Source organism: Catharus ustulatus, chromosome 9, assembly GCF_009819885.2.
Source record: "Catharus ustulatus isolate bCatUst1 chromosome 9, bCatUst1.pri.v2, whole genome shotgun sequence".
Classification (NCBI taxonomy): Eukaryota; Metazoa; Chordata; class Aves; order Passeriformes; family Turdidae; genus Catharus; species Catharus ustulatus.
In genome coordinates, this window is record NC_046229.1 from 33,259,546 (window position 1) to 33,284,577 (window position 25,032).

At 47.8% G+C, this 25,032-nt stretch overlaps 1 protein-coding gene across 1 annotated transcript in view; it reads right to left on the bottom strand.

Annotated features, from left to right (window-relative positions):
- Positions 1–16,471: 16,471 nt before the first annotated feature.
- Positions 16,472–25,032, bottom strand: part of CCDC180 (coiled-coil domain containing 180) — a 35,752-nt gene continuing 27,191 nt past the window's right edge. Inside the window, exons 32-38 of the mRNA XM_033067868.1 lie at positions 24,794–24,938; positions 24,275–24,435; positions 23,362–23,499; positions 21,576–21,687; positions 21,229–21,334; positions 19,072–19,210; positions 16,472–16,826 (exon numbers count right to left, since the gene is read on the bottom strand). Coding sequence (XP_032923759.1) covers positions 16,695–16,826; positions 19,072–19,210; positions 21,229–21,334; positions 21,576–21,687; positions 23,362–23,499; positions 24,275–24,435; positions 24,794–24,938 — 933 coding nt within the window. The 3' untranslated portion in view covers positions 16,472–16,694. The remainder of the gene's footprint in view (positions 16,827–19,071; positions 19,211–21,228; positions 21,335–21,575; positions 21,688–23,361; positions 23,500–24,274; positions 24,436–24,793; positions 24,939–25,032) is intronic.

Genomic DNA, 25,032 nt, shown 5'->3' on the forward strand with positions numbered 1-25,032 from the left:
AATTTGTGAAAAATCATCAGATACTGGGTACTGGGGAGGACTTGGGGGCCCAGAGCAACTACGGCTATGCCAGATGCCCTGGGGACCCCGGGGTGACCCACAGGTCCCCTCCAGCTCTAGGTTAGAGGGCTTTGGAGAAAGTGAAGGGGAATCCGGGGTGCTTTGCTGCTGCTGTCTGTTGTTTTCTGTTTGAAGTAAAAGTTTCCGAATTTGTAAAAATATCGGGAGGAATAGAGAGACTTTTGAATCTCCATTTTCCACTTTTAATGTTAATAAATCTCCAATTTCATTCCAAAATAGAACTGAATTCTTATCTTCCAAATTAAGATCTGATTTTTCGACAGACAACCAGCTAGCAAAATGTACTAATCTTTTCTTAGAGATTATAACATCTCCAGAATTTAAGATTTCCCTAATCTGGGAAATCATGCTCTTTTGGAGGGGAGACTGTTGCAAGCCCATGTTTTAAAGCAGTCTGCTCTATTATCTACCCTTAATCCACGGTTAAAACACAGAAGAACACGGTTTTTGGTTTTCCCTGCTCAGTGCTGGCTGCAGGGAGCGAGTGCCACCATTTGCCCCTCCTGCTGGGAGACTGCGCTTGCTGCGGGGGTGCTGGTGCCGCTTCTGGACCGATCTGGGCATGCAAAGTCGCCTGCACAGCGCACCGGCCCTGGGCCGCTTGCGCACCCTGTGCCTGCGTGTCTGCCGAGCCCTGCGCACAGTCCAGCCCCGGGCTACCCACGTGCTGCCCACGTGCATGCCGAGCTCGCTTCCCCTGGCACCCTGCTGCCACACGAACCAACACCTGTGACCCCCCCACAGAGGGAACTGCACGTGTTTCGTTGTGTGGAGTTCCAAAGACCCGCCCCACCTGAACTGGGGCTGTACTCATTTTTTTCAGCGGGTGTCGGCATCTGTGGAAACTGTGGATAGGTCCCCATTCAGAAATTGTTCACCCTCGTCTGGGCAAGTTCCCAATGTTGTCCCTGTAGTCTGAAACTATGCTGAAAGCAGTTTTTTGCCTTCAGGGTAATTGACCTGTCCTTGGGTTTATTGAATTCCTATAATAGGACTCACAGCCACCCGTGTGTGGGCTCTCAAGTGAAAAGACCCACGTTGGAAAAGCCAATTCCTACACGGTCCGAGGATCACCCTGCACCCTGGTAATTCTGTAGCAGGGCAAGCCTGGAACAATGGCATGAACTAAGGTAAAAGATTCAAAAGAGGCTCTTTTCTCCCAGGGGGTTCCATGGTTTATTTCTTCATGGTGTCCAGGGGGCAAAAGAGGAAGATTCCCAAGGACAGGGGTCTTTTCAAGGGTCAGGAAGGGGCGGGGGGAGAATTGGCATCCTGCCAATAGAGTAAAGCAGAGGGATAGGGTGAGTCCATTTGTATTACAGGGGTCACAGGAGTCAGGGGACATACCAATACAATACATCTCAATACATCTTGGGTAGTGGGTTACAACATTGTATCTTTACTAAAACATGACCTTCTGGACTTTCCAGGTCCACACTGGAATACAATTGAAATTCTGGGGAATTATATTGAGTTGGAGATGTTATAGTTGAGGGTGTAAAGGATAAAATAGGATAAGTAACTGGGACTGCGTGTTGAGAAGGAGGATCTGGCACTGGCAGAGGAGGGTGAGCTGTAAGTGGAATTGGAGGGGGAGGTGGTGGTAAGTAGTCCAAAGGATCCCACTCTTTCCCAGGTGTCATTTCCTTTTCCGTTTCTTGTCCTTTATATACCTTATACACTTTCATTCCCTTATCCTTTTCCACTCTCTCCAACCAATAAGCTGCATACTTTATTTCCCTGTCATCCAATGCCTTCCTTAAGTTAACATGTTTATTCAAGGCTACACAAAGCCACTTCTCCTTGGACCCATACCATGGTCAATATCAGGCCCTTCTGAAATTCTTTCTTTGGGCCAAATTTCCATACAATACTCTATAATTTTTGTTTTGTCCAAATCCTCTCTGTCCCAATTATCTAACACTTCCCCTAAAGGGCTATTCGTAGGAATATTTTTAACTAAAGTCTTTCTTTTCCTTGACCTTCCAACACTTTTTCCCGTACACTGCCCCATCCTCACAAAATCACAAAGCAAATCAACTATTATATTCTTTAGATAGTAATGAAAACTAGAAATGTAAAAATGACAATTTATAACCAAAATAGTTATCAGTATCAGTAGTATCAGTAATAATAAATAAAATAGTACAAAGAATGAAATAAAATATGAGAAACAAAATTAAAACTTCAATATAAATTAATAAAATAAGCTCTAAGGTTCCAATAAACTTAAAATTTTCAATAAACCTAAAATGTAAAGACAATAATATGTAACTATATATAAACAAAATAGTGTGCTCATAATAAGCAAAATGGCATAGGTAAATTCACGAGAAACGAAATAAAGATGGCGGGTTTTAGATTAAATATATTGTGGAAAAGAAAATGGCAGAGATAAATATGGTTGTTTAAAACAATAGCAACTGTATGGGAAAACAAAATGGTGGCATGAGAAACAAAATAATGATGGTGGTTTTAAATTAAATACTACAGAAAGCAAAATAGCAGAAGTACAGTAATTTCACGAACACAAGCCACACTGAGTATAAGCCGCATCGCCGAGTGTTGGCAAACATTTCGTTCTTTGTCCATAAATAAGCCGCACCTGAGTATAAGCCGCTCTGTCATTCGCAGCGAGGACCTGCGTGCAACAAAGTTGCCAAATAGTAACAGAATCCCAGCAGGGTGGAGTTTACTGGCTCAGCTCGGGCCATGAGGGTTCGGGGCTACCGACAGGGCTGAGTGGCCCAGTTCAGTGCTGCCACTCAGCGGGGCCGCTCGGAGTTGGCCACCACCACCGCTGGGCTCACTCCCAGGCCCGGCACTGCCCCGTGGTGGCAGGGGGGGCACAAAGCCCGCCAGCACCCGCGGCAGCCGTGGGAGGCGGGGATGTAGCCTGCCTGCTCCTGCGGCGGCGGCACGCAGGGACGGGAGCCCCCCGAGCCGCAGGGCCAGCAGCACGGAGCCCCCCGCCTCCCCCCAGGCTGTGGGGCCAGCAGGAGGGAGTCCCTGCCTCCCCCCGGGCCGTGGGGTCAGCAGCACGGAGCCCCCCGCCTCCCCCCAGGCCATGGGGCCAGCAGGAGAGAGCCCCTGCCTCCCCCCAAGCCATGGGGCCAGCAGGAGGGAGCTGCCCTGCCTTCCCCACCCCCTGTGCTGCTGACCCCGCCATGCAACAGAGTAACCAATTTGTAACAACCACATAAATGCAGGGTTTTACTGGCAGGTGCTCGACTTTGCAGTTTCCACTGACTCGGTTTGCACTCCCGGGGTTGAAAATGTCAGAAAATTATTCACATATTGGTCGCTCCTGAGTATAAGCCGCATTTCCAGTGTGGGAGCAAAATTTTGGTCAAAACGGTGCAGCTTGTGTTCATGAAATTACTGTAAATATAGCGGTTTAAATCAAAAAGAACAATATGAGAAAACAAGATGATGGAGGTAAATTTGCATGAGAAGCAAAATAAAGATGGTGGATTTAAATTAAATTAAATAAAGACAGTTTTGAATTAAATATTGTAGAAAACAAAATGGCGGAGGTTACACGAAATGGAAGGGTTAAAACAAAATGGAGGAGCTATCACTCAATTAGCAGAGGTAAAACAAAGTGGTGGTGTTCCAATACAATGTGGTCGCAGCACCCCAAAATGGCGGAGGTACAAATGAACAGTCGCTCCTAAAATAAAACAAAGCATCAAACAGAAACCTCAACTTCTCAAGACCAACATCAAACCCTCAAATAAAATACTCCAAAACAAAATCAAAGTTAACAGCCTTACAAACCTAGGGACCTTCACTCGGAGTGAAGGTGCCCAGCCCAGGATTGGTGAGACTGGCCAGCCTTCCTTCTGATCCTAATGATCAGAAGGACCCTCTCACAGCTGGTGGCCTTCCTGCCAGAGCCACCGAAGCTGTGAGGTAGTAGCTCCCCTACCCCAGGGACCTTTTCCCAACACAAAAGGCACCCAGCCCAGAACCTGTGGAGCTAGTCTTCATCCTCACCCCTTTTGAGGATGGTATCCTAAATGGGTAAGGATGGTGAAAAGGGTGGTACTCCCCTCTCCCACTCACAGAGTCCCTAGAGGTCCTCACATCCCCTAGTGTCCAACCCCACTCGTACCGCCTATCTGTGCAGCACAGGCCCCGAGAAAGTAACCTAATTTCCTCCGTAAGCTTGGAGGAGGGAGACTCTGCCTATCCACCTAGGGGATGCCTCTTTCATTCACTAGGCCTTGGTAGGCCTCACAAGCTTCCCCCTGTTCCTGGACAGCCCCTTTGCAGGATTCCAGAACCGTGATACTGAGGAGTCCACACTCCCTCTGGGAGTCTGAGCTACCGGCCCCTGTCTCACTCACACACCACTCGCTCACCTCCTAAACACGCCACCGGTCTCTTACCCGATCTCAGTGCTCCTCCGTGTTGCAGGTCCCAAGCTGTTGTCTTGGGTCCAGCTCAACCAGCTGCCCCTCCGAGGCCCAATAGGGCTGGTGATGTCGTTCTGGCCTCAGTCCTCTTCAGGTGTGACCTATCCAGGACGAGCCCCCAAGCTGAAATAAATGGGCCAGGAGACCTGCTCCTTTGTAAGGCCTTTATTAGAGGTCAACTTTGGGTGGGGAACCCAAAGGGTTGCGCACACCACTGCTGTTCCCGTTGGATTATGTGAAGGAGGAGGAGGCATGCAGCTTTGTCCTCGGGCAGAGCTGGGCCTTCCGTCCTCACAGGGTCCATAGGAAGACTGTTCTGGCTCGTAGTAAACAGGGGGATCATGCTGGTAGGGTACTGTTCGGATCATAGCGACAGAACAAAACAGCTCGGAGTGATAAATTTTCCCAACCTGGGAACACTATTTTCAGTTCCAGATACTATTTGGGCTCATTGTTTTAAGGGGTTTTTAACTCCGAATAGTGTCCCAGTGTCCTTTGCACTCCTTTCATTGGCATACAGCTCGATGATGTCACCCTCCTCACGGGCGCCCTTTTAGGGGAGCAGCAGAGGCATTACCTGACAGAAGGGAAAGGGTATATGGGTGAGACAATTGGGTACCAAAACATTAGCAGCAAATGGTAAATACTAACAATAATTACAGTTAACTGGGTAAACATACACAAACAACAAACAATTCATCAACAGTTCACCTATAACACCATGGCCCCCAGAGATCTCTTGGGAGGTCACTGGGTGCAGGGTGGGTGGGAGGTATGGTACAAGCAGGGGACACAGCTCAGGAAAGTGTTGGGAAGGGTGAAAGGGTAGCACAGGAGTGGGGGTGCGGTGCATGAGGGGTTGTGAGGTTTTTCACTGTGTTTGTGGGGCTGCAGAGTGTTGACTGAGAGGAATCCCTCCCAGCCTCCTGCCCCGTGGGGTTCCCGAGGGACCATCTCTGCCCCTGCTTATGACACTGGACATGGTCACCTGCACATGTAAGGACTTGGGGGAAGGCGTTACACACCAGGCACGTGGCAGGGACAGGAAGAGGTAAGGGGCTAGGTTTGATGAGACAGAAGGGGTGATGGGACTATGCATGTTGTCCCTATGGCCTCTCCTTCAACTGCTGAGAGTGCAGAAGCTCTGATCCACCTGCTCGTGGAATCAAAGGGCCACTGGGACACTGTAGAACCACATACACCATTGTTAGCACTTTGGAGACCTATGGAACCAAGGGGCAGTTGTGACCCTGATGAGCATCACAGAAACAAGGAGACATGTGAAACTGCTGAACCTCATGGAACTAGGGGTACATTCTGACATTTTGGAACCAAGAAGACCATTGTGACACTATGAAACAAAGGACACCACAGTGACACTGTGGCAATTCTTGGAACCAGGGGTCCATCATGACATTGCAAAACCAAGAGCACCATTTTGCAGAACCTCATGGAACCAAGGAGACCACTGTGACACTAAATAACCTAATAAAACCAAGGATATACTATGACATAGCAAGACCTCATGGATCAGAGGGTCTTGTGATGGAACAAAGGCAAAGTGGCACCATGGGACCTCATGGAACCAGTGGTTCATTATTAAACAGAGGAGCACTGTATAACCAAGGGTCCTTTGTGACACTGCAGAACCAAAGAATCCATTCTTACCCTCTGGAGTCACATGGAACTGATGCCTTGAGAGGTTACCTATGCCAGAGGCCAGACATAGTTGATGGAATAAAATAGGTACAGTAATTTCACGACTATAAGGCGCACCTTTCTGACTAAAATTTTCCTTCAAACCTGGAAGTGCGCCTTATAGTCTGGTGAGCCTTATATAATGGAAAAAGTTGCGAAATTCGCAAACCTGGAAGTGTGAGCCACAACTGGGGGGGTGGTGCCGTGGGAGCACCGAGTCGTGAGCAGGGGCGGGAGCAGGTGGCCACAGCCAGCAGGAGCTGCGCGGGGAGGGAGGGAGCTACCCCCGGCCCCGGCTCCGGCACGGGGAGGGCACCTGAGGCTGCGTTTAAAGGCTACACCAGTCTGTGAAAAATGTTTGCAAACTGCCAGTAATTCACTACTTTGTTGCACGCGGTTCAGCTCCTTGCTGCAAAAAAAAAAGTGCGAGCTGTGAGTCCAGCCGCTAGGGGGGGCAGGAGCGAACAACCCCCGGCCAGCGGCAGCCATGTGGGCTGAGAGGCACCTCCCAGTCCCCGGCCAGCGGAAGCCACACAGGGAGAAAGGGAGCCGGCAGCCCTGCACTGCCCCAAGCCGCGGACGGTCCCGAGCTGCCCTGAACTGCAGCAACCCCGAGGTGTGAGCCGTGGCCGCCCTGAACCGTGGCAGCCACAAGCCCCACCTCACCAGCCAGGAGCGGGCGGGAGTGCCGGGCCCCGCGCACAGGGAAGGCGCTTGGGGCTGCGTTTAAAGGCTACACCAATCTGTTAAAATGTTTCCAATTTGAGCACATGCCAGTAAACTCCACAATCGTGGGATTCTGTTACTAATTAGTTACTTTGTTGTGCGCGGCGTGGATCTCATGGGTCATGAGAATTCACACTTTGATAAGATTTGGTCCATTTATATATTGGGGTTAATTGTCCAATTATAGTTTCATCTTATGAAGTCCCATCCTCCCAGTTTTTCTCCTCAATTCCCTGTTGTTTATACATTTTGGGCCTGAAGCTGTATCAGTGTCCTTGGTTCTTGGGCTGGAAAAGGATTGGTTTATCTACCTAAATTGTGAAGAGAACTTGCTAACACTTTATATGAAGATCAGAGCTATATACTAATGCAGTACAGAATCTGAAAAATATGAAAACTAAAACTTAAGGCATCAGAACCATTGTGTCACCATTGTGACACTACAGAACCTTATGGAACCAAGGGTGTGTCACTACATGGCCTCATAGAACCACGGGTCCCTTGTGAAATGTGGAACCAAGGAGACCACAGTTACACTATGGAACCTCATGGAGCCAAGTGTCCATTGTGACTCTATGATGTTGTGTGAACCCCAGGGTCTGTTGTGACACTGTAAAAGCAAGGAGACAATTGTGACACCTCAGAATGTCATTAAACCAAGAGCCTGTTATGGCATTATGAGGCCTTAGTGAACCAAGGGGCCATTGTGACATTGCAGAACCAAGCAGACCAATGTTACACTGTGAGGCCATATGGAAGTAACGGTGTAGTATCACACTTTGGAACCAAGTAGACCACTGTTACACTGCAGAACCTCATGGTACCGTCCATTCATTGCAACTTTATGGGGCCTTAGGGCACCAAGGAACCATTGTGACACTTTAGAACCAAGGATACTTTTGTGATACTGTGGAACAAAAGAGACCACTGTGACACTGTAGAACCCCATAGAACTAAGTGTCCATTGTGACAAACTGGAGTGTCGTGGAACCCAGGGTCCAGTGTGACACTCTGGAACCAAGGAGACCATTGTGATACTGTGAAATCTCGATGAATGAAGTGCCTGTCCATTGTGACATAGTGGGGTCTCATAGAGCCAAGTATCCATTGTGACACTGGAAAACCAAGGAGTCTGTTGTGACACTTGGGAAACTCAGGGACCTGAGGGTCCCTTGTGATACAACAGAATGAAGGAGACCATTGTGACACTGAAGAAACTGATGAAACCAACGGTCTACGGTGAATTTGAGGGGTCTCATAAAACCAAATGGCCATTGTGACACGGCAGTGTCCCATGTACTTAAGGGTCCTTTGTGAGTCTGCAGGACCTCATGGATCAATGCTCCATTGTGACACATAGAGACATCATATTACCAAGGGTCAGTTGCAATTCTGGAGAGCCAAGGAGTACAGTGTGAGAATTTGGAGACTGATAGAAATGAAACTTCTTTGTAACAGTGTGGAAACGAGACCACTGTGTGTCCCAGTTTGGAGGACAGGTGTCTGCTAAGAAAGGCAGGAGCCTCTCTTTGAAACGGAGAATGTAAACCCTCCTTCCTCCAAATTATTATCATTTTGAAATCTAGGGGCTCTCAGGCAAAGATATGGGAATTAGGAATAACAGTTCTTTACTAGAGAAATTAAAATAGAAATACAGTACTACAAAGAAACAAACCCCAAACCCCATCAGGCAGGGTATTGGTAGCAGTCCGATTCAATGGTGGCTGTAGTCCTCTTGTAGTGACAGATGTGGTTCAGTTGAAGCAGTGCTCCTGTACACGGTGCAGTTTCCCTCCGGAGGTCCAGTGGTGATGTGGAGAAATCCAGATTCCCTCTGGAGTCCAGTGGAGAAAGGGGCTCCCTTAGTGTCCCAAAACCTCTGTTTTATCTTGGTAAGAAATGTTGGGCCCTTCCCCCTGGCTGGAGCAACTTCCAATGGGATGAAGTAATTTTATCAGTCCCACAGTGGGACTCAATGGGCCATTAGCAGAAAATGACTCCCTGGAGGAAGGATGGGTTGTGAAAAGATAAAGAACAATGCCCTGCCTAGTTTCAATGGATGGCCCATTAGCAGAATATCTGCCATTGAGATAAGGATCACTGCCCCCACTCTCAAGAGATGGTGATAGAATAGACCTTTTATCACACCCTGTATTGTAACCCCAAGACATTGTGACACTAAATAACCTAGTGATCTACCGATTTACCGATCTAGCCTGACACAGAGGGGACTCATGGAACCAAGGGGCCATTGAGACTCAGACGGGTCTTATGGAACCAAGGGGCCATAGTGACACTGTAGAAACTCAAGGAATAAAGGGTCTGTCAAGACAATGTAGAACCAAGGAGACCACTGTGATCCTGAGGAGCCTAAAGGAACCAAAGTTCCATTGCGACACTGTGGAACCAAGTAGACCATTATTACACTGCAGAACCTCATGGCACCCTGTGTCCATTGGGACATTATGGGGCCTCATAACACCAAGGAGTCATTGTGACTCTGGAGAACTAAGGATACTATTGTGATACTGTGGAACAGAAGAGACCATTGTGACACTGCTGAACCTCATGGAACCAAGTGTCCATTGTGACACACTGGAGTGTCATGGAACCCAGGGTCCATTTTGACATTCTGGAACCAAGGAGACAGACCACTGTGATACTGTGGAATCTCATGGAGCCAAGTGTCCATTGTGACACTGCAGGCCCCATGGAACCAAGGGCCTGTGGTGACATTTTAGAATGTAATGGAAGCCAGGAGACCATTTTGACACTGTGGACTATCCTGGAACCAAGTGGCTATTGTTACCTTCATGGAACCAAGGGTTCATTGTGACACTGTGGAAACAAGGAGACCATTGTGACACTAGGGGACCTCAGAAATCTAAGGATTCTTTGAGACTCAGAGGGGTGCAATGTGAGACTGCGGAATCTTAAGGGATCAAGGCTCAATTGTTACACACTGGGACCTAATAGAAGCAAATGTCCATTGTGACACTGGAGAACCAAGGAGTCTGTTGTGACACTTGGGAAACTCATGGAACTGAGGGTCCCTTGTTGACACAGCAGAATAAAGGAGAGCATTGTGACACTAAAGAAACTGATGAAACCAACAGTCTACGGTCAATCTGAGGGGCTTCATAAAACCAAAAGGCCATTATGACACAGCAGCACCCCGTGTATCCAAGGGTTCATTTTGACTCTGCAGGGTCTCATTGATTAATGCTCCATTGTGACACAGAGAGACACATGTAACTGAGGGGCCATTGAGACTCAGAGGGGCCTCATGGAACTGGGGAGACCATTGTGACACTGTGGAACCTCGTGTAACCAAGGGTCAATTGTGTCATTGTGGAACTGTCGGGAGAAATCTTGTCCAGACAGCAGGAGATCTTAGCCAAGTATTCACAGAGTCCTCATGGAGGTGTAGGTGAATCCCTGACATCCAACATCCAACTTTATTGCATTCAAGCATACATTTCTATATGGTTTGTTACAATGATCACGTGAATCTAGCAAGCATACAATTGGTTATTAAGCACTATCCACGTATTACTTGTTATTTATTGATTGGTTTCACACGCTTTTATGGCATCTTGCCCACCCCTTGGCTCAAGCAGTCTAGCAGCCGAGTTTAGTCATGTCCGTTTGACCTATTTGCTACTTTGCTATACTTCCCCTGCACATATATTTGCTTATTTGCTACATTAATGTACCTTCCCATCCGCTTACTGTTGTAACTTTATGGTTCTTTCCCATCCGCACACTGTTTGTTACTTTACTGAATCTTCTCATATATTTCATTCAGGGATAGTTCAACGTCACCATTCTCACAGCCATTTTAGTTGGTTGGGTTGGGCATTTTAGTCTCAATGAGGATATTATGCCCTTGTTTGGCCATAATTTCCTCTACATGGAACCATGGGAACCATTTGATACTGTGGGATCTCATGAAACTTAAGTGTCCATTGTGACACTGTGGGGCCTCATGGAACCCAGGAGACCATTATGACACTGCAGACTCTCCTGGAACCAAGGGGCCATTGTGACTCTTTGTAAAGTCATGGAACTGAGGGTCCTTTGTGATACTGTGGAACCAAGGAGACCATTGTGACACAGCATAACCAAGGGTCTATCTTCACACTGATGGTCCTCACAGAACCAAGGGTTCTTTGTTAAACAGCAGAGCCCCATGTACCCAAGGGTCAATTGAGGCACTGCAAAGCTTCATAGAATCACCAGTCCATTGTGACACACAGAATCTCATAGAACCAACAGTCTCTTGTGACACAGAGGAGTCTTATGGAACCAAGAGGTCATCATGACACTACTGAGCCTCATGTAACCAAGGGTACATTGTGACACTGCAGAACCAATGACAGCACTGTGACACCTCAGAAGATCATGCAACCACATGTGTCATGTGACATTGTAACAATCTGCTTAATTATAGAGGAGCAAAAAGAGCTCTCTGTGAATTGCAGAAAGGACTTCTGGTTCAAATATTCCCCAAAACAAGATTAAAATTCAAACTAAGTTACATGTTGATAAGAAAAAAAAATCTGATATTTACACTTTACTAACATAAAAGGGGTAAAAAGAAAGAAAGGGAAGAAAAAAATTAGAAAAAGCTAATATTACTTTAAAAACATAGGTTAGTTTACCACCACATTTGCTGCATTTCTGCCAACATGGGAAAGGGGAAGGGGGAGGGAGAAGCAGTTTTTGCCTTTTCTTTTTCTCTGCTGCTCGAAGTGGCTTTATCTGCATTTCCTGCTCTTAGGGCTGACAGCTCAGCTGGAATGCAGTCAGTTGCCTTCCGCAATGCAAAGTATGTGATTCCTGCATCTCATGCATGGCACTGGTACTTGTGCTTACTCACTTCAGGAGTGCAAGAGCAGGGTCTGTTTTCCCCAAGATGCTGGCATCTTGCTATTGGAGGCATTTTTTAGTTTTGAGACAAATTTAAGAGAAGACAGTCTGCAATGAGTACAGTAGTTTCACGAATACAAGCCGCATGGATTATAAGCCGCACTTCCGGTGCCTTGACAATGTTGCTGTCTTTGTCAATAGATAAGCCGCACCCCGAATATTAGCCGCACTTTCGTTCGTCGCGAGAATCCGTGCGCAGCTTTCACAAATTGGCCAATTAGTAACAGGATCGCGGCATAGCGGGCTTTACTGGCTCGGGGCGGGGCCAGGAAGGCTCGGCCCGCTCATGGTTGCCGACGGGGCCGGGTAGCCCAGCTCAGCGCCACAGCTCGGCGGGGCTGGTCGGGTGGTGCTGCCGCCGCCGCCGGGCTCGCTGGCCCCCCTCTCCCGTCAGCACCGCCCCGCTGCCGCGTTCCCTAGCCCTGCCGGCGGGCTGCCGCCGCCCGGCTCGCCGGCCGCGCCGCGTTCCCTAGCCCTGCCGGCGGGCTGCCGCCGCCGCCGGGCTCGTTGGCCCCCCTCTCCCGTCAGCACCGCCCCGCTGCCGCGTTCCCTAGCCCTGCCGGCGGGCTGCCGCCGCCCGGCTCGCCGGCCGCGCCGCGTTCCCTAGCCCTGCCGGCGGGCTGCCGCCGCCGCCGGGCTCGCTGGCCCCCCTCTCCCGTCAGCACCGCCCCGCTGCCGCGTTCCCTAGCCCTGCCGGCGGGCTGCCGCCACCCGGCTCGCCGGCCGCGCCGCGTTCCCTAGCCCTGCCGGCGGGCTGCCGCCGCCGCCGGGCTCGCTGGCCCCCCTCTCCCGTCAGCACCGCCCCGCTGCCGCGTTCCCTAGCCCTGCCGGCGGGCTGCCGCTGCCGCTGGGCTCGCTGGCCCCCCTCTCCCGTCAGCACCGCCCCGCTGCCGCGTTCCCTAGCCCTGCTGGCGGGCTGCCGCCGCCCAGCTCGCCGGCCGCGCCGCGTTCCCTAGCCCTGCCGGCGGGCTGCCGCCGCCGCCGGGCTCGCTGGCCCCCCTCTCCCGTCAGCACCGCCCCGCTGCCGCGTTCCCTAGCCCTGCCGGCGGGCTGCCGCCGCCCGGCTCGCCGGCCGCGCCGCCCCGCGTTCCCTAGCCCTGCCGGCGGCTGCCGCCGCCCGGCTCGCCGGCCGCGCCGCGCCGCATTCCCTAGCCCTGCCCGCCGCCGCCTGGCTCGCCGGCCGCGCCGCGCCGCGTTCCCTAGCCCTGCCCGCCGCCGCCCGGCTCGCCGGCCGCGCCACGCCGCGTTCCCTAGCCCTGAAACCAAACCATACAATTCAAGAAAAAAGACACTGAAGGATTGCTGTCGCAGTCTCCAAGGCCAGGGAAAGGGAAAATACCCAACTTCTTGCTTAAGCTAACAGAACCTAAGCAAGCCAAGCAAAAAATGGAATCCAGTCTGCAAAGCATGACAGTGAGGCATCAAAGTCCCCCAAGGTTCCTTCCTCCCCCAGACCCACCTTAAAGCTACAGCAACCATTTCTGGGCATAGAGCAGACAACCATGGATAGAAAACCACCCCAAGACAGTTCTGAAGATGGATCCAAACAGGCTGGATTGATGGGCCAACACCAATGCTGTGAGGGTGGTCAACAAGGTCAAGTGCCACATCCCTACACTTTGTCCACAATAATCCCCTGCAGCTCCAGGTTGGGGCAGACTGACTGGAAAGTGCCCAATGGGGGAGGCCCCTGAGGGTCCTGGTGCCAATGGTTGGACAGGAGCTCAGGTGTGCCCAGGTGGGCAAGAGGCCAATGGCCCCTGGGCTGTGCCAGCCATAGTCTGGGCACAGGCCCAGGGCAGTTCCTGTCCCCTGTACTGGCACAACTGAGGGACTTTGAGTGCTGTGTCCAGTTCTGGGTCTTCATGGCCAGAGAGACCTTGAGGGGCTAGAGCAGGTCCAGAGAAGGGCAATGAAACTCAGAGTCTGAAGTGTATGTGTTATGAAGAATGGCTGAGTGAGCTGGCGTTGTTCAGCCTGGAGAATAGGCTCAGGGGTGACCTTACTGCTCTCTACAACTCCCTGACAGCAGAGTGAGGCCAGGTGGGGGTTGGGTTCTGCTCCCAAGCAAGCAGTTATAGGACAAAGGGACATAGTCTTAAGCTGTGACAGAGAAGGTTTAGGTTGTTAATTAGAAAGAAATTCTTCTCAGAAAGAGTGATAAGATATTGGAATGGGCTGCCCAAGGAGGTAGTGGAACCTTCCCCACATCTCTCCTGTATCACCTTGCTTACCCCTCCATTGTCTTCACTTTCCTTCCATCCCTTGCATTTCCTTGCTGAAAGTCAAGGGAGGGACAGGCAAGGCAAAATAAGGGACACGTAGACAAGGCAAGGAAAGGATGGAGTAGACAAAGAAATGGAGAGTCAGGCAAGGCAAGTGCAAGATAAGGAAGGGGTCAGATAAAGAAGGGACAAAGGAGGAAGGGGAAAAGCAGGGGGAAAGGGAAAGCAATGCCAGGGAAGAGAAAGGCAAGGCAAGGAAAAGCCAAGCAAGGGGTGGGAAAGGGAGAGGCAAAGGAAGAGCATAGGAGGGGCAAGTCACTGCAAAGAAAGAAGGGGAAAGAGAGAGAAAAGAGAGGGGTAAGGGAGGGGCAAAACAAGAAAGTGTAAAGGGAGGGGCAAAAGACAGGCAAAGCAAGGCAAGTGGGGGATAAGGGATGGGTAGGGGAGCAAGGAAAGGGAGGAAGGACAAGGATATGCAATAGAACCTTCCTAGAATGTAAAGACCCTTCCTGAAAATTATTATAACATCAAAATTATGGGGCATCCAGGCAAAAATATAGGAAAAGGAATAACAGTACTTTACTAGGAACAAACCTCAGCATAACAGCAAGCCAGTAACAGAAACTTCCCACATGCTAAATACCAATTTTCCCCCTTTGGTGTAGTTATGACTACACTCGGCAGGAGGTGCTGGTACACTCCGGGAAGCAGATGCTGCAATGGTTCAATTGCAGCCAGCAGATGAGCTGGCAGCTCCAGTGGGGAAGAAGCTGCATTGATCCTCTTGCAGCTGGCACAGGACGGAAGAAAATTGCTCCTCCTGCAAACTCATGCAGGTGGCAACTGGTCTTGGCACTGCCAACAGCAGCAGGCACAAGTTAGCCAGGTAGCCAGGGCTTGATCATAGTGCTGAGCTAATGTGCAGAAAGAGACCCGGCCGAGACTGCCTGGCTCCAGGCAGCACACCATGCAACTGCTCTGGAACCCACAGCAAAAGGAAGGACCCACCTGCAACCAAGTCTCAGGTCAGACCATTCAAGGCACCAAGTCTCAACTCCTGAAGAGTTCCAAGCAGAAGATCCTGTCCCCCAGCCAAAACTCCCCAACCCCAAAACTATTTCATTGAATGCCAGGGCCATTGGCTATTTCCTTTTGTGTCCTGATCACTGACTATTCACCCAGAGAGCCGCCTCCTCCCCCTTCCAAAGTCTCCCTGATAACAAATGGAAGAAATTCACTGAGAAACCTAAACCCAGGACCAGAAGCAAGTCAAAACAAGGCAAGGCAAGGGAAAGGCAAGGCAAGAAGGGATAAGAAGAGGTAAGGGAAGGACAGGCAGGTGCAATGACAGGACAAGGTAGGATAAGGCAAGGCAAGGAAAAGCTAAACAAGGGAGGCGAAAAACCAGGCAAGGGAAGGCAAGAGAGGGGTAACAAAAGGCAAAGAGGGGCAAGTTAAGGCAAGGCAAAGAAAGTACAGGGCAGAGGTTGGGAAGGCAAGGGATAGGCAAAGGAAGGAAAGTAAAGGCATGGTAATGGAGGGAGGGAAAAGGCAATGGAGGGGGCAAGGAAGGTGAGGCAGTAAAGAAAAAAGGGGCAAGGGAGAGGCAAAGCAAGGCAAGGCAAGGGGTGGGCAATGAAAGGAAAATTACAAGGTAGGGGAGAGGTAGGCAAGAAAGGGCAGTGGAGGGGTAGGGAAGGCAAGAGAGGGGGGAAAGGCAAAGAAGGGGGAAGGGAAGGGAAGGGAAGGGAAGGGAAGGGAAGGGAAGGGAAGGGAAGGGAAGGGAAGGGAAGGGAAGGGAAGGGAAGGGAAGGGAAGGGAAGGGAAGGGAAGGGAAGGGAAGGGAAGGGAAGGGAAGGGAAGGGAAGGGAAGGGAAGGGAAGGGAAGGGAAGGGAAGGGAAGGGAAGGGAAGGGAAGGGAAGGGAAGGGAAGGGAAGGGAAGGGAAGGGAAGGGAAGGGAAGGGAAGGGAAGGGAAGGGAAGGGAAGGGAAGGGAAGGGAAGGGAAGGGAAGGGAAGGGAAGGGAAGGCGATGAAAGAAAGTGGTAGGCAAGGGTAGGCAACACAAGATAGAAGTGGGAGAGGAAAGGCAAGGAATGGGAAGAGTAGGCAAGTCAAAGCTCGTTAAACCAAGACAACATAAAATGTGTATCTTTTTCAGGCTGGCCATCTCCAGTGACAAGTCTCTGTGCAGAGGTGCTCAGGCAAGGGGCCTTGATGCCAGGGTTAGGCATAGTTCTCATCCATGCCTTGGAGAGTTTTCAGACCAAACCAGCTCACAGGGGCAAAACTGCAAAGAAATCCTGTAAACTCTGCTAATAAATACGCATTAAGTGCCCTTGTACAGAGGGTTCATGTGCACAAACATGTGAATGGTACCACATGATACTGTAAGTCAAACCAGGTGGTTATGTAAATTGTAAAGATGAGTATAGTAGTACTCTTAAGGCTGCATATGAGAAAACAACAGTGATAACATGGCAAAACAAACAAAAAGGCAAAAAGTAGTTTCTTTCAATGCAACAGATTCCTAAGATAAAAGAAAAACATCAGTGACATTCATACAAACGTGTCAATTTACACCAACAAAGCTCAGCAAAATTTGACAGATCTCAGACGTAGAGTCGCTTTATCTTCTGGACAGATTCTTCCCACCAATCATTCCAGCGCTGAATTGCCAATAGCTGAGCTGCACTTTCTTCCTTGATCAGGGCAAACATCTGCTCAACTTTACTTTTGTATTTCTGTATAAAAAACCCCAACAATTAAGGACAAAATTAGTATTGATGAAATATAATTTTATTTGCCTAAATCCAAGTCCTGATCCATTGTGTCAGCAGACTGCATAGAGGCCACTTATTTTTTGCCTTTGATAATAGAACTATATGAATACAGTAATTTCACGACGATAAGACGCACCGGATTACAAGGTGCACTTCCTGGTGTTGGCAAATTTCTGAACTTTGTCCATATATAAGGCACAATGGACTATAAGGCACACTTTGTTTTTGCAGTGAGGAACCGCGCCGTGCGCAACAAAGTAATGAATTAATAATGGAATCGCGCGATCGTGGGGTTTACTGGCAGGTGCTCGATTTGCAAACATTTTTCACAGATTGGCGTAGCCTTTAAACACAACCCAGGCACCCTCCTGGTGTGCAGGCCCTGGCACTCCAATCTACCCCCGGCAACGGTTGCTACAGCTGGCATGGCTCGACTTGCACCGCAGCTCCCGTGGCGCTGCTGCAGCTTGCGGCTAAGGACAGCCGCGGCATGGGCGCGGCTCATGGCTTGGGACAGTTCGGGGCTGCCACAGTGCAGCCGCGGCTTGCGGCTCGGGGTGGCCGCAGCTCGGGGCTCCCACGGGCGGCCGTGGTTCAGGGCGGCTTGTGGCTTGGGACTGCCGTGGCACAGCTGCGGCTTGCAACTCGCACTTCTGGGTAGGCTCAGGGTGGCTGTGGCTTGTGGCTCAGGGCTGCCGCGGCACAGTCGTGGCTCGGGGCTCTCATGGCATGGCCGGGGCTCGCACTTCCGGGTTGGGTTGGCATGGCCACGGCTCGCGGCGCGGGCCTCCCACAGCGCGGCTGCAGTTCGCACTTCTGGGTTGGCTAATTTCCCAACTATGTCCATACATAAGGCGCACCAGATTATAAGGCGCACTTCCGGGTTTCCATCAAAACTTTAGGCAAAAGTGTGCATCTTATAGTCGTGAAATTACTGTAATTAACTATTAGCTGTGTTCCTTTTATAGACTTCTGAAATTAAATTATCAGCAATATTTAAATTTTACTAAAATGCAAAATCTTCATCTTACTTTCATTAGCTCCAAAGAGTAGGGAGCTGCCTTCTCTCAAGACCCAAATATGCATCTCCAACACAAGATGCACTTTGGTTCTAGCTGGAGCATCTTAACTCTCAAAAGTATTAACTGAACTATTACAAAACTTATAAAAAGTTATTTCCTCTAGACAAAAATTTGTAGACTACCATAAAAACCTCAAGGCACTTTAATATTCCTAAAGAGTCCATGCTCCAAAACATAAAGTACTGTATTTTTAATGCAACACACATGCAGGAAAATACTCCTGTGACATGCGTGCATTCTATATCCAATCCTTTTATCTAACTATTTGTATTATACCATTTGTATCCATCCAAACAACCACATTCCCTTCAAATCTGTGCTGTAATCAGGTTCTTGGGCACTAGAACTAGACACATAAAACACACATGCAAATTGATCATTTGGATGTCATTTGTCATGATTGACAGTATATTTTACATTCCCCTATTAAAACCAGGTATGTTTTAAAAGTTAATTTAGTTCCGTGGGAGCACAATTACTTCCAGGTCAGATGCATAAACACATCTCCAAGTGATTTACCATAAAAATATTCTCCTAACTGCTAAGGACTGCTATTTTGAAAACAATTGTCTGTGCCAGTCAGAGGTTGAGTTGTCTGCATTCTTTTAACATACACAGTGAAGAAAGAGAGATCATTTTTATGATGGTCACAGTCATCTGTGATAGCTGCAGATATAAGGTAGGCATGAAGTATTTTACACCTCTTCATTTATTATGGGAAAATCAGCTTTTGTGATCTAAGGCTGGAGCTGTAAGTTTCAGAAATGTGAGTGAAAACAAGCAGGACTGGAATGGCACTGGGGCACAGCTGCTTTTAGAACTACGATGCTGCCGAAATGCAGTGTCCTGTTTCTGACACCATCCATGCTTCTCTGCTGAAACAATTCCCCTTTGATATATCTCTGAATAAGAATACTCCCTAAGAAACCAAGCCTGTCTGCTTCTGACAGCATCCCAAAGAAATGGACACACAATTCACAATCTAACACATAAAGGGGCCTCAAGATCTGCAAACACTGTGTATGTTAAAAACTTACACACACAACTAAGATTCTATAACAGTCTTCTTGAAAAATCAAACCCACAACAGCAGAAGCCTCAAGAGTCCTTCCCCACAGACCCACCTTATATGCAGCTTCTCTTGCATCCATCACTGCCAGATGGCCCAGGGTAGTCTTAGCTGTTGAAACTGATGCAGTTCCTCTGCAAAGAGTATAGTCTGGAGAGTCAGGAAGAGTAGTCTCGGGTAATCCTGGCCAAGACCTATAAAAAACCAAACCAACCAAAAAAGACTTGAGAAAAAAGTTAGAAAAGGGAACAGATCATACTAATACATGTTACTTGTATTAAGGTGCCAAAGTTCATTGTTTTCCCCACAAAAGGTTTACAGTAATTTCATGACTATAAGGCGCATCCTTTTGACTAAAATTTTGGTCCAAACCCAGAAGTGTGCCTTATAGTCCAGTGCGCCTTTTATAATGTACAAAGTTGTGACATTTGCCAACCCAGAAGAGCAAGCTGCGAGCTGAGCCGGGACCCCCAGGAGCTGCAGCCGTGGGGAGAGAGCCGGGACCCACAGGAGCCGCGGCCACGGGGAGAGAGCTGGGATCCGTGGGAGCTGTGGCCACCGCGCGGGAGCTGCGACCGCCTGGCGGGAGCCGAGACCTGCCGGGAGCTGCAGCCACGGGGACGAGCCGGGACATGCTGGGAGGGAGCCGGGACCAGCCGGGAGACAGCCGGCAGAGCCGGGACACAGCCAGGACACAGCCGGGACACAGCCGGCAGAGAGCTGGGACAAAGCTGGGACACAGTCAGGACACAGTTGGGACCTGCTGGGAGCTGCAGCCATGGGGAGGGACCTGGACTGCCTTTGTTTAGGGACTGCCATGGTTCGGGGCTGCTCGCCTGCAGCTGGGATCTGGTGTGGTCGTCCTTCTCAGCACGTCCTCTGGTATTGGTCTGTCTCTGTAGTCTCCTGGGAACTGCTCTTCGTTTACTCAACAGGAAGACATGCTAACGAGTATTACACTCAGTGTCTGTAAGCACTTAATTAGCAGGATTAAGTAACAAAGGACATTTCATTACACGCACAGATCCGGTGGTCCCCTCAGGCGTAGCAGCCGCTGGAGCAGTGAAGAGAGATGGCAGCGCCAGGGCTGTCTCAGGTTAGAGAAGGTTTTATTGTGGTCAGAAATGTGGGAATTCTCTAAATCTCCATGGCCAAACAATCCCGGGGGGAAGCCGGGACCCGCGTTTCTGACCACGATAAACCAATCAGAGAAAAGCTTCTTGCCTACCCGTGGGTGAAGGCGTTACTGAGGGTGGTTGTTAACGGTGAGAGTGAGTTCGACATGGACCACACCAGATCCCAGCCATGGGCGAGCAGCCCTGAACCATGGCAGTCCTGAACTGTGGGCAGTCCGGGTCCCTCCCTGCGGCTGCAGCTCCCAGTGGGTCCCGGCTGTGCCCCAGCTCTCTGCTGGCTGTGTCCCGGCTGTGTCCCAGCTCTCTCCCGGCTCCTGCCCGGCAGCTGCGGGCAGTCCCCAGCCGCCCCAAACTGTGGGCAGTCCCGAGCTGCACCAGCCAGCGTCAGTGGTGTGCAGGAGTGCCGGGGCCCACCCGTGCATGGGGAGGGCGCCTGGGGCTGCGTTTAAAGGCTACACCAACCTGTTAAAATGTTTCCAATTTGAGCACATGCCAGTTAACCAGCAATGGCACGATTCCGTTACTAATTTGTTACTTTGTTGTGTGTGGCACGGATCCTCGCTGCAAAAAAAAAGTGCGCCTTATAGTCCGGTGCGCCTTATATAATGTACAAAGTTGTGAAATTTGCCGACTCCCAGAGGTGCGCCTTATAATCCGGTGCGCCTTATAGTAGTGAAATTACTGTATTCTAAAAACACCTTTGTTTAGTACGACCACCTTTTCTTTTAAAGAATCAGGATCCCTCCACAGTATAGAATTCATTTCTTCTGAATGACAATACACAGACTATTCATAAATCTGAATGTAATGAATTGATAACTAGTGACAGGCACATGGCATAGCAGTAGGAGTGGCATGGTACTGTTTTACAATACTATATGTACTCCACTTTTATTTGGATCCACTGCAATTCTTTCTTTAATATCATTACCCACTCAGACTACCCCATTAGTAGTTCAATGACATTACTAATGAAAGCAGTTTCAACAAGTGCAACAAAAGACTATGAGGCTAGGGCCTGTTATCATTTCAGAGTGGAGAAATCTGACAGAACAGTGTTCAGCATCTAACAATACCTCCTTCCTCGTTTGACTAACTGTTGAAATTTGGAGGTTCCTAGAGGAAGTCCAGCTTGTTTATGATGCTTTAAAGTCGAAATCTTCTCCGTAGTTATTTCAGTTCCTGGGAGGTAACAGAAGATACGCTCAGCAGAAACAAAACAATGTCAGGAATACAATTCTTTTGGTGTAATTGTGCAGCTCAATGCTCTTCACACTCAAGAAATAGCTTTGTGTGCTCTATTATGCAAATTTTTGAATTTAAAATACTACAGAATATCAAAGTCTCATCTTCCTAGGGACAGACTGTTGCCATCTTTGACAAGGGAGAGGAGGCCTGAACAAGCAGTCTCTTCTTTTCTTACCTGATATTTTTACATCATCGACAGTGATGGTTTCATCTAGTTCCAAGAGGAGCTTTTCAGTGAGGGCAGCCAGTGCAGAAAAAAAGCTCTGAGCACATTCAGCAGTAGAATCCTGTTGCAACATTGGAGACAAGTGAGAGGAATTCCAGTGATAATTTGATCTATTCTGCTTTTAACTTGGCTCCAAAAGACTGCATTCTGCAGTAGCTGTAGATAAAAGACTTAAGGCTCAAAGTTGTATATAAAAGGATCTAAGTGTCTCTGCAGTATTCTTAACATTGCCTGATTATCTAATGTTGGAGTGTGTAAAACAGGGGTCTCTCTGAGTTCCTCAGAGAGAGATGAGAATGCAGGAATTGAATTAAAATCTTTACATAAATTGAAGTATATTAAGCCACTCACACATGAAATTGAGGTGTAAGCTTAAGTTTAAAGTAAGTAAGTATGTAAGTTTAAGTACGTAGGAATATGTTTTGAGTGCCTTAAAGAGCAAAAGCCTTAGAATCTGATGTAAAAAACAAGCTTCAAAAATAAGCTTCAGTGAGAGCTCAAAAACATAATAAAAGCGTACTAAGAATATTGCTTACATTCTTCAGATAGAACAAGATAGAATTATTTGCGTGAATAGGCTATATGCACAAGTTATGCATAAACTTTCATACTATAGAACTAGAATTCTAATAGGTTTAGAAGAAATGCTTCAGATTCCTGTTTTTAGCTCATTGGGTAATTTGTAAATAAGTATCCGTGCACTGGGCTCCGCCATCATCATCCCCTGGAAGAAGATAGGAGCAGCTGCTGCAGCTTTGGCCCTTCTCAGGACCTTGCACCAGAGCTGTTTCTACTTCTTATCGGAACTCTATGCCAAAAGCTTTTAGCATGGACTTTAACTATAACTCAGGACTCTCTGTCTCTGAAACTGACATGCCTCTACAAATAACTTTACAGCAACCAACAATCGCTCTTGCCTTTTTTGAAGACCTAGACCCATGATAATCCCAAAAAACTGTTTTGTGTATAGGCACCCAGTAGTTAACATTTGGGTTCAATGTGATAAAACCAGTTTCTAGCCAAAGAGAAGACAATTTTGGAATTCAGGTATTTGGAGTGGAAGTGCTTAGCCTAAGTGTTATTCTCAAACAGGGTATTTGTGTTTCTGTGTCTCCATGCAGAGCTAGGACTACAAGGAGATACTACTTTGGAATTAAAAATACCAGTACTTTGCAGACAGTGTAGACTTTGGAGTAAGTGGTCTGAGAGAACTAAACAATGGGCTTTAATGTTGGGGAAACAACCTTCAATTAACCCAGTAGGCGAAGGGGGAAAAGTATTTTGATTCCTGAATCTCTTCTGTAAATTCAGTTTAGTTCAGTTCTTAATATTGTGTAGAAAAGTGTAAATTATTTGCACTAATGAAATGCACAGAAAAGAAACTTCCAGGCATCTGCTGTCTGGAAGTAAGAGAGCTACCAAGAGGATGTCACCACCACAGCCAGTACTCTTATTCACCATTAAGTTCATAGCTAGTAGGTTCTAAATGATACAAAATATCAGTAAGTTCCACAATGTATCTAAGCCCCTTTATGTGTGCAGATGTATTTATGTCCATATGAATCTAATGCTGACAATACAGCACTTAAAAGTTTAGCAATATATGAACAGGATTGCCTAAAACTGAAAAAATTTTCAAGTTTCTTTTGGATGGGGAGGAAAAATGTATCCAAAATACACCCTCCTTTCTAAATGCAACATTTAAGTTCACATTAAGCAAGGACTTCAAAATTACCTGCAGCATCTTTGTGTTGAGGTGAACACCATCCGTTTGATCTTTTTGCCTTTTTATTTCCTCTTGGCACAAAGCCTCCAGTTGAAGAGAGTTATTTGGGTGTCCTAGGGAGTAATGTAATTTTCTCCAGTGCATAGTCTTTGAGCAAATATGTAAGAAAAAAATGCCTTCAGTAAAGAATGTACTGTGAGCCATAAAAAGGAAGAAATAAACCACAAACATTTTCTATAAAGATGTTCAGAAAGAAAAGGAAAATGGAGCTACTTCTTGGCTGTCTGGATACAAGCCTTGCAGTGCAATATGTGCCAAATTGCCTCTCTGCTGGTCTCTGGTCTCACTCTGGGACTTATTTTCAACAAAAAAATAATCTCTTCTACCACGTGGTAAGTGAGACATTTTTTGTATATCTACACTTGTAATTTTTACCTAATTTTAATACTCAGACAAAATTACAAGACATTGTAGCATTTTCTGTGTGATCTCCATTATGATTCTGTTCTCAGTTCTGGTATTGCTTGACAAAATATGGTTCTTTTATGCAAGATGGTAAAGAATAGTCTTTCATTATCCCTACATCATAGTTCTTACAAAGGAATGCAACCATACAGTAGGAGCTGTCTGGCCGTACCACAAGGTCACAGCCCTCACAGAGTTGACAATCCAAGTGAGAGACAACAGGCAGAGCTGAGAAGATTAGAAAGAGGCAGCCCAGTGCTGGAAGCTGGGAGAGAAGGGACAGAGTTCTACCAAATACAAAGCTTGCAGATTTTGCAAACACAGAAACTACATCTGTGTCGGCTAAGCAGAAAGTGATGAAGCAAACAGTGAGAATGAGAAAAATAAAATTTTATCAATTTGATGCACTTAGCATTGGTTACACTAAAAAGCATTCCAATATGTCCATGATACATACCTTCACATCTTCCCACTCTTTCAGCTGTCTGTTGAAGAGATGCTGAATATGACCAGTAAAAGAGTTGAGTTTCTGCTCATGTTCTTTTAAAAGACTTTCCACAACCAGTTGGGAAACAGAAGAGAGTTCCTCTTCAAACCACTTCAGCTGATCCCAAAATTCTTTTTGGAAAAGACAGGGTGTGTATATGACACAAACAGTGTGGAATTTTCTCTCAGAGATTATGTCCCTGACATTCCTTTTAACAGGTGCAAAGCTTAAAGAAACATACACTTGCTCAAAGTTGTGACTTTGCACAGGTGTTTTAATTTAGTCAAGTGCCCTTCTGCTACACTTTTTGTAGTTGATAATACATAAAAAAGAATATTGGCTCAATTTCCAGTAAAGTCAACTGGAGTTTTTCCACTGAGTGTGATGGATTATGACAACAACATAATTCTTGGTCACTGCAATTTTTCAGCTTACATACTGAAAAATTACATACACAAGAAAATGCAGGTCTTAACTGACTGAATTTACCTCTAAGACAGAAATTGTAGTAATCATCTGTCTGCCTTTGGTATGACAGTAGTTTCAGTCTGAGCATTTCTGCCCAATGTTCAAATGTGTCTGGAAGATCTTCAAGCATTCCCATCTGAGAATTCTTCTTTTCTCTATAGAACTCCTGCAGAAGGGAAAGATAAATCAGAAAAAATGTTGATAACATATTAAACATCACATCCAGGTATATAGTAGGAGAAGAAAGAAAAGTTTTTGGA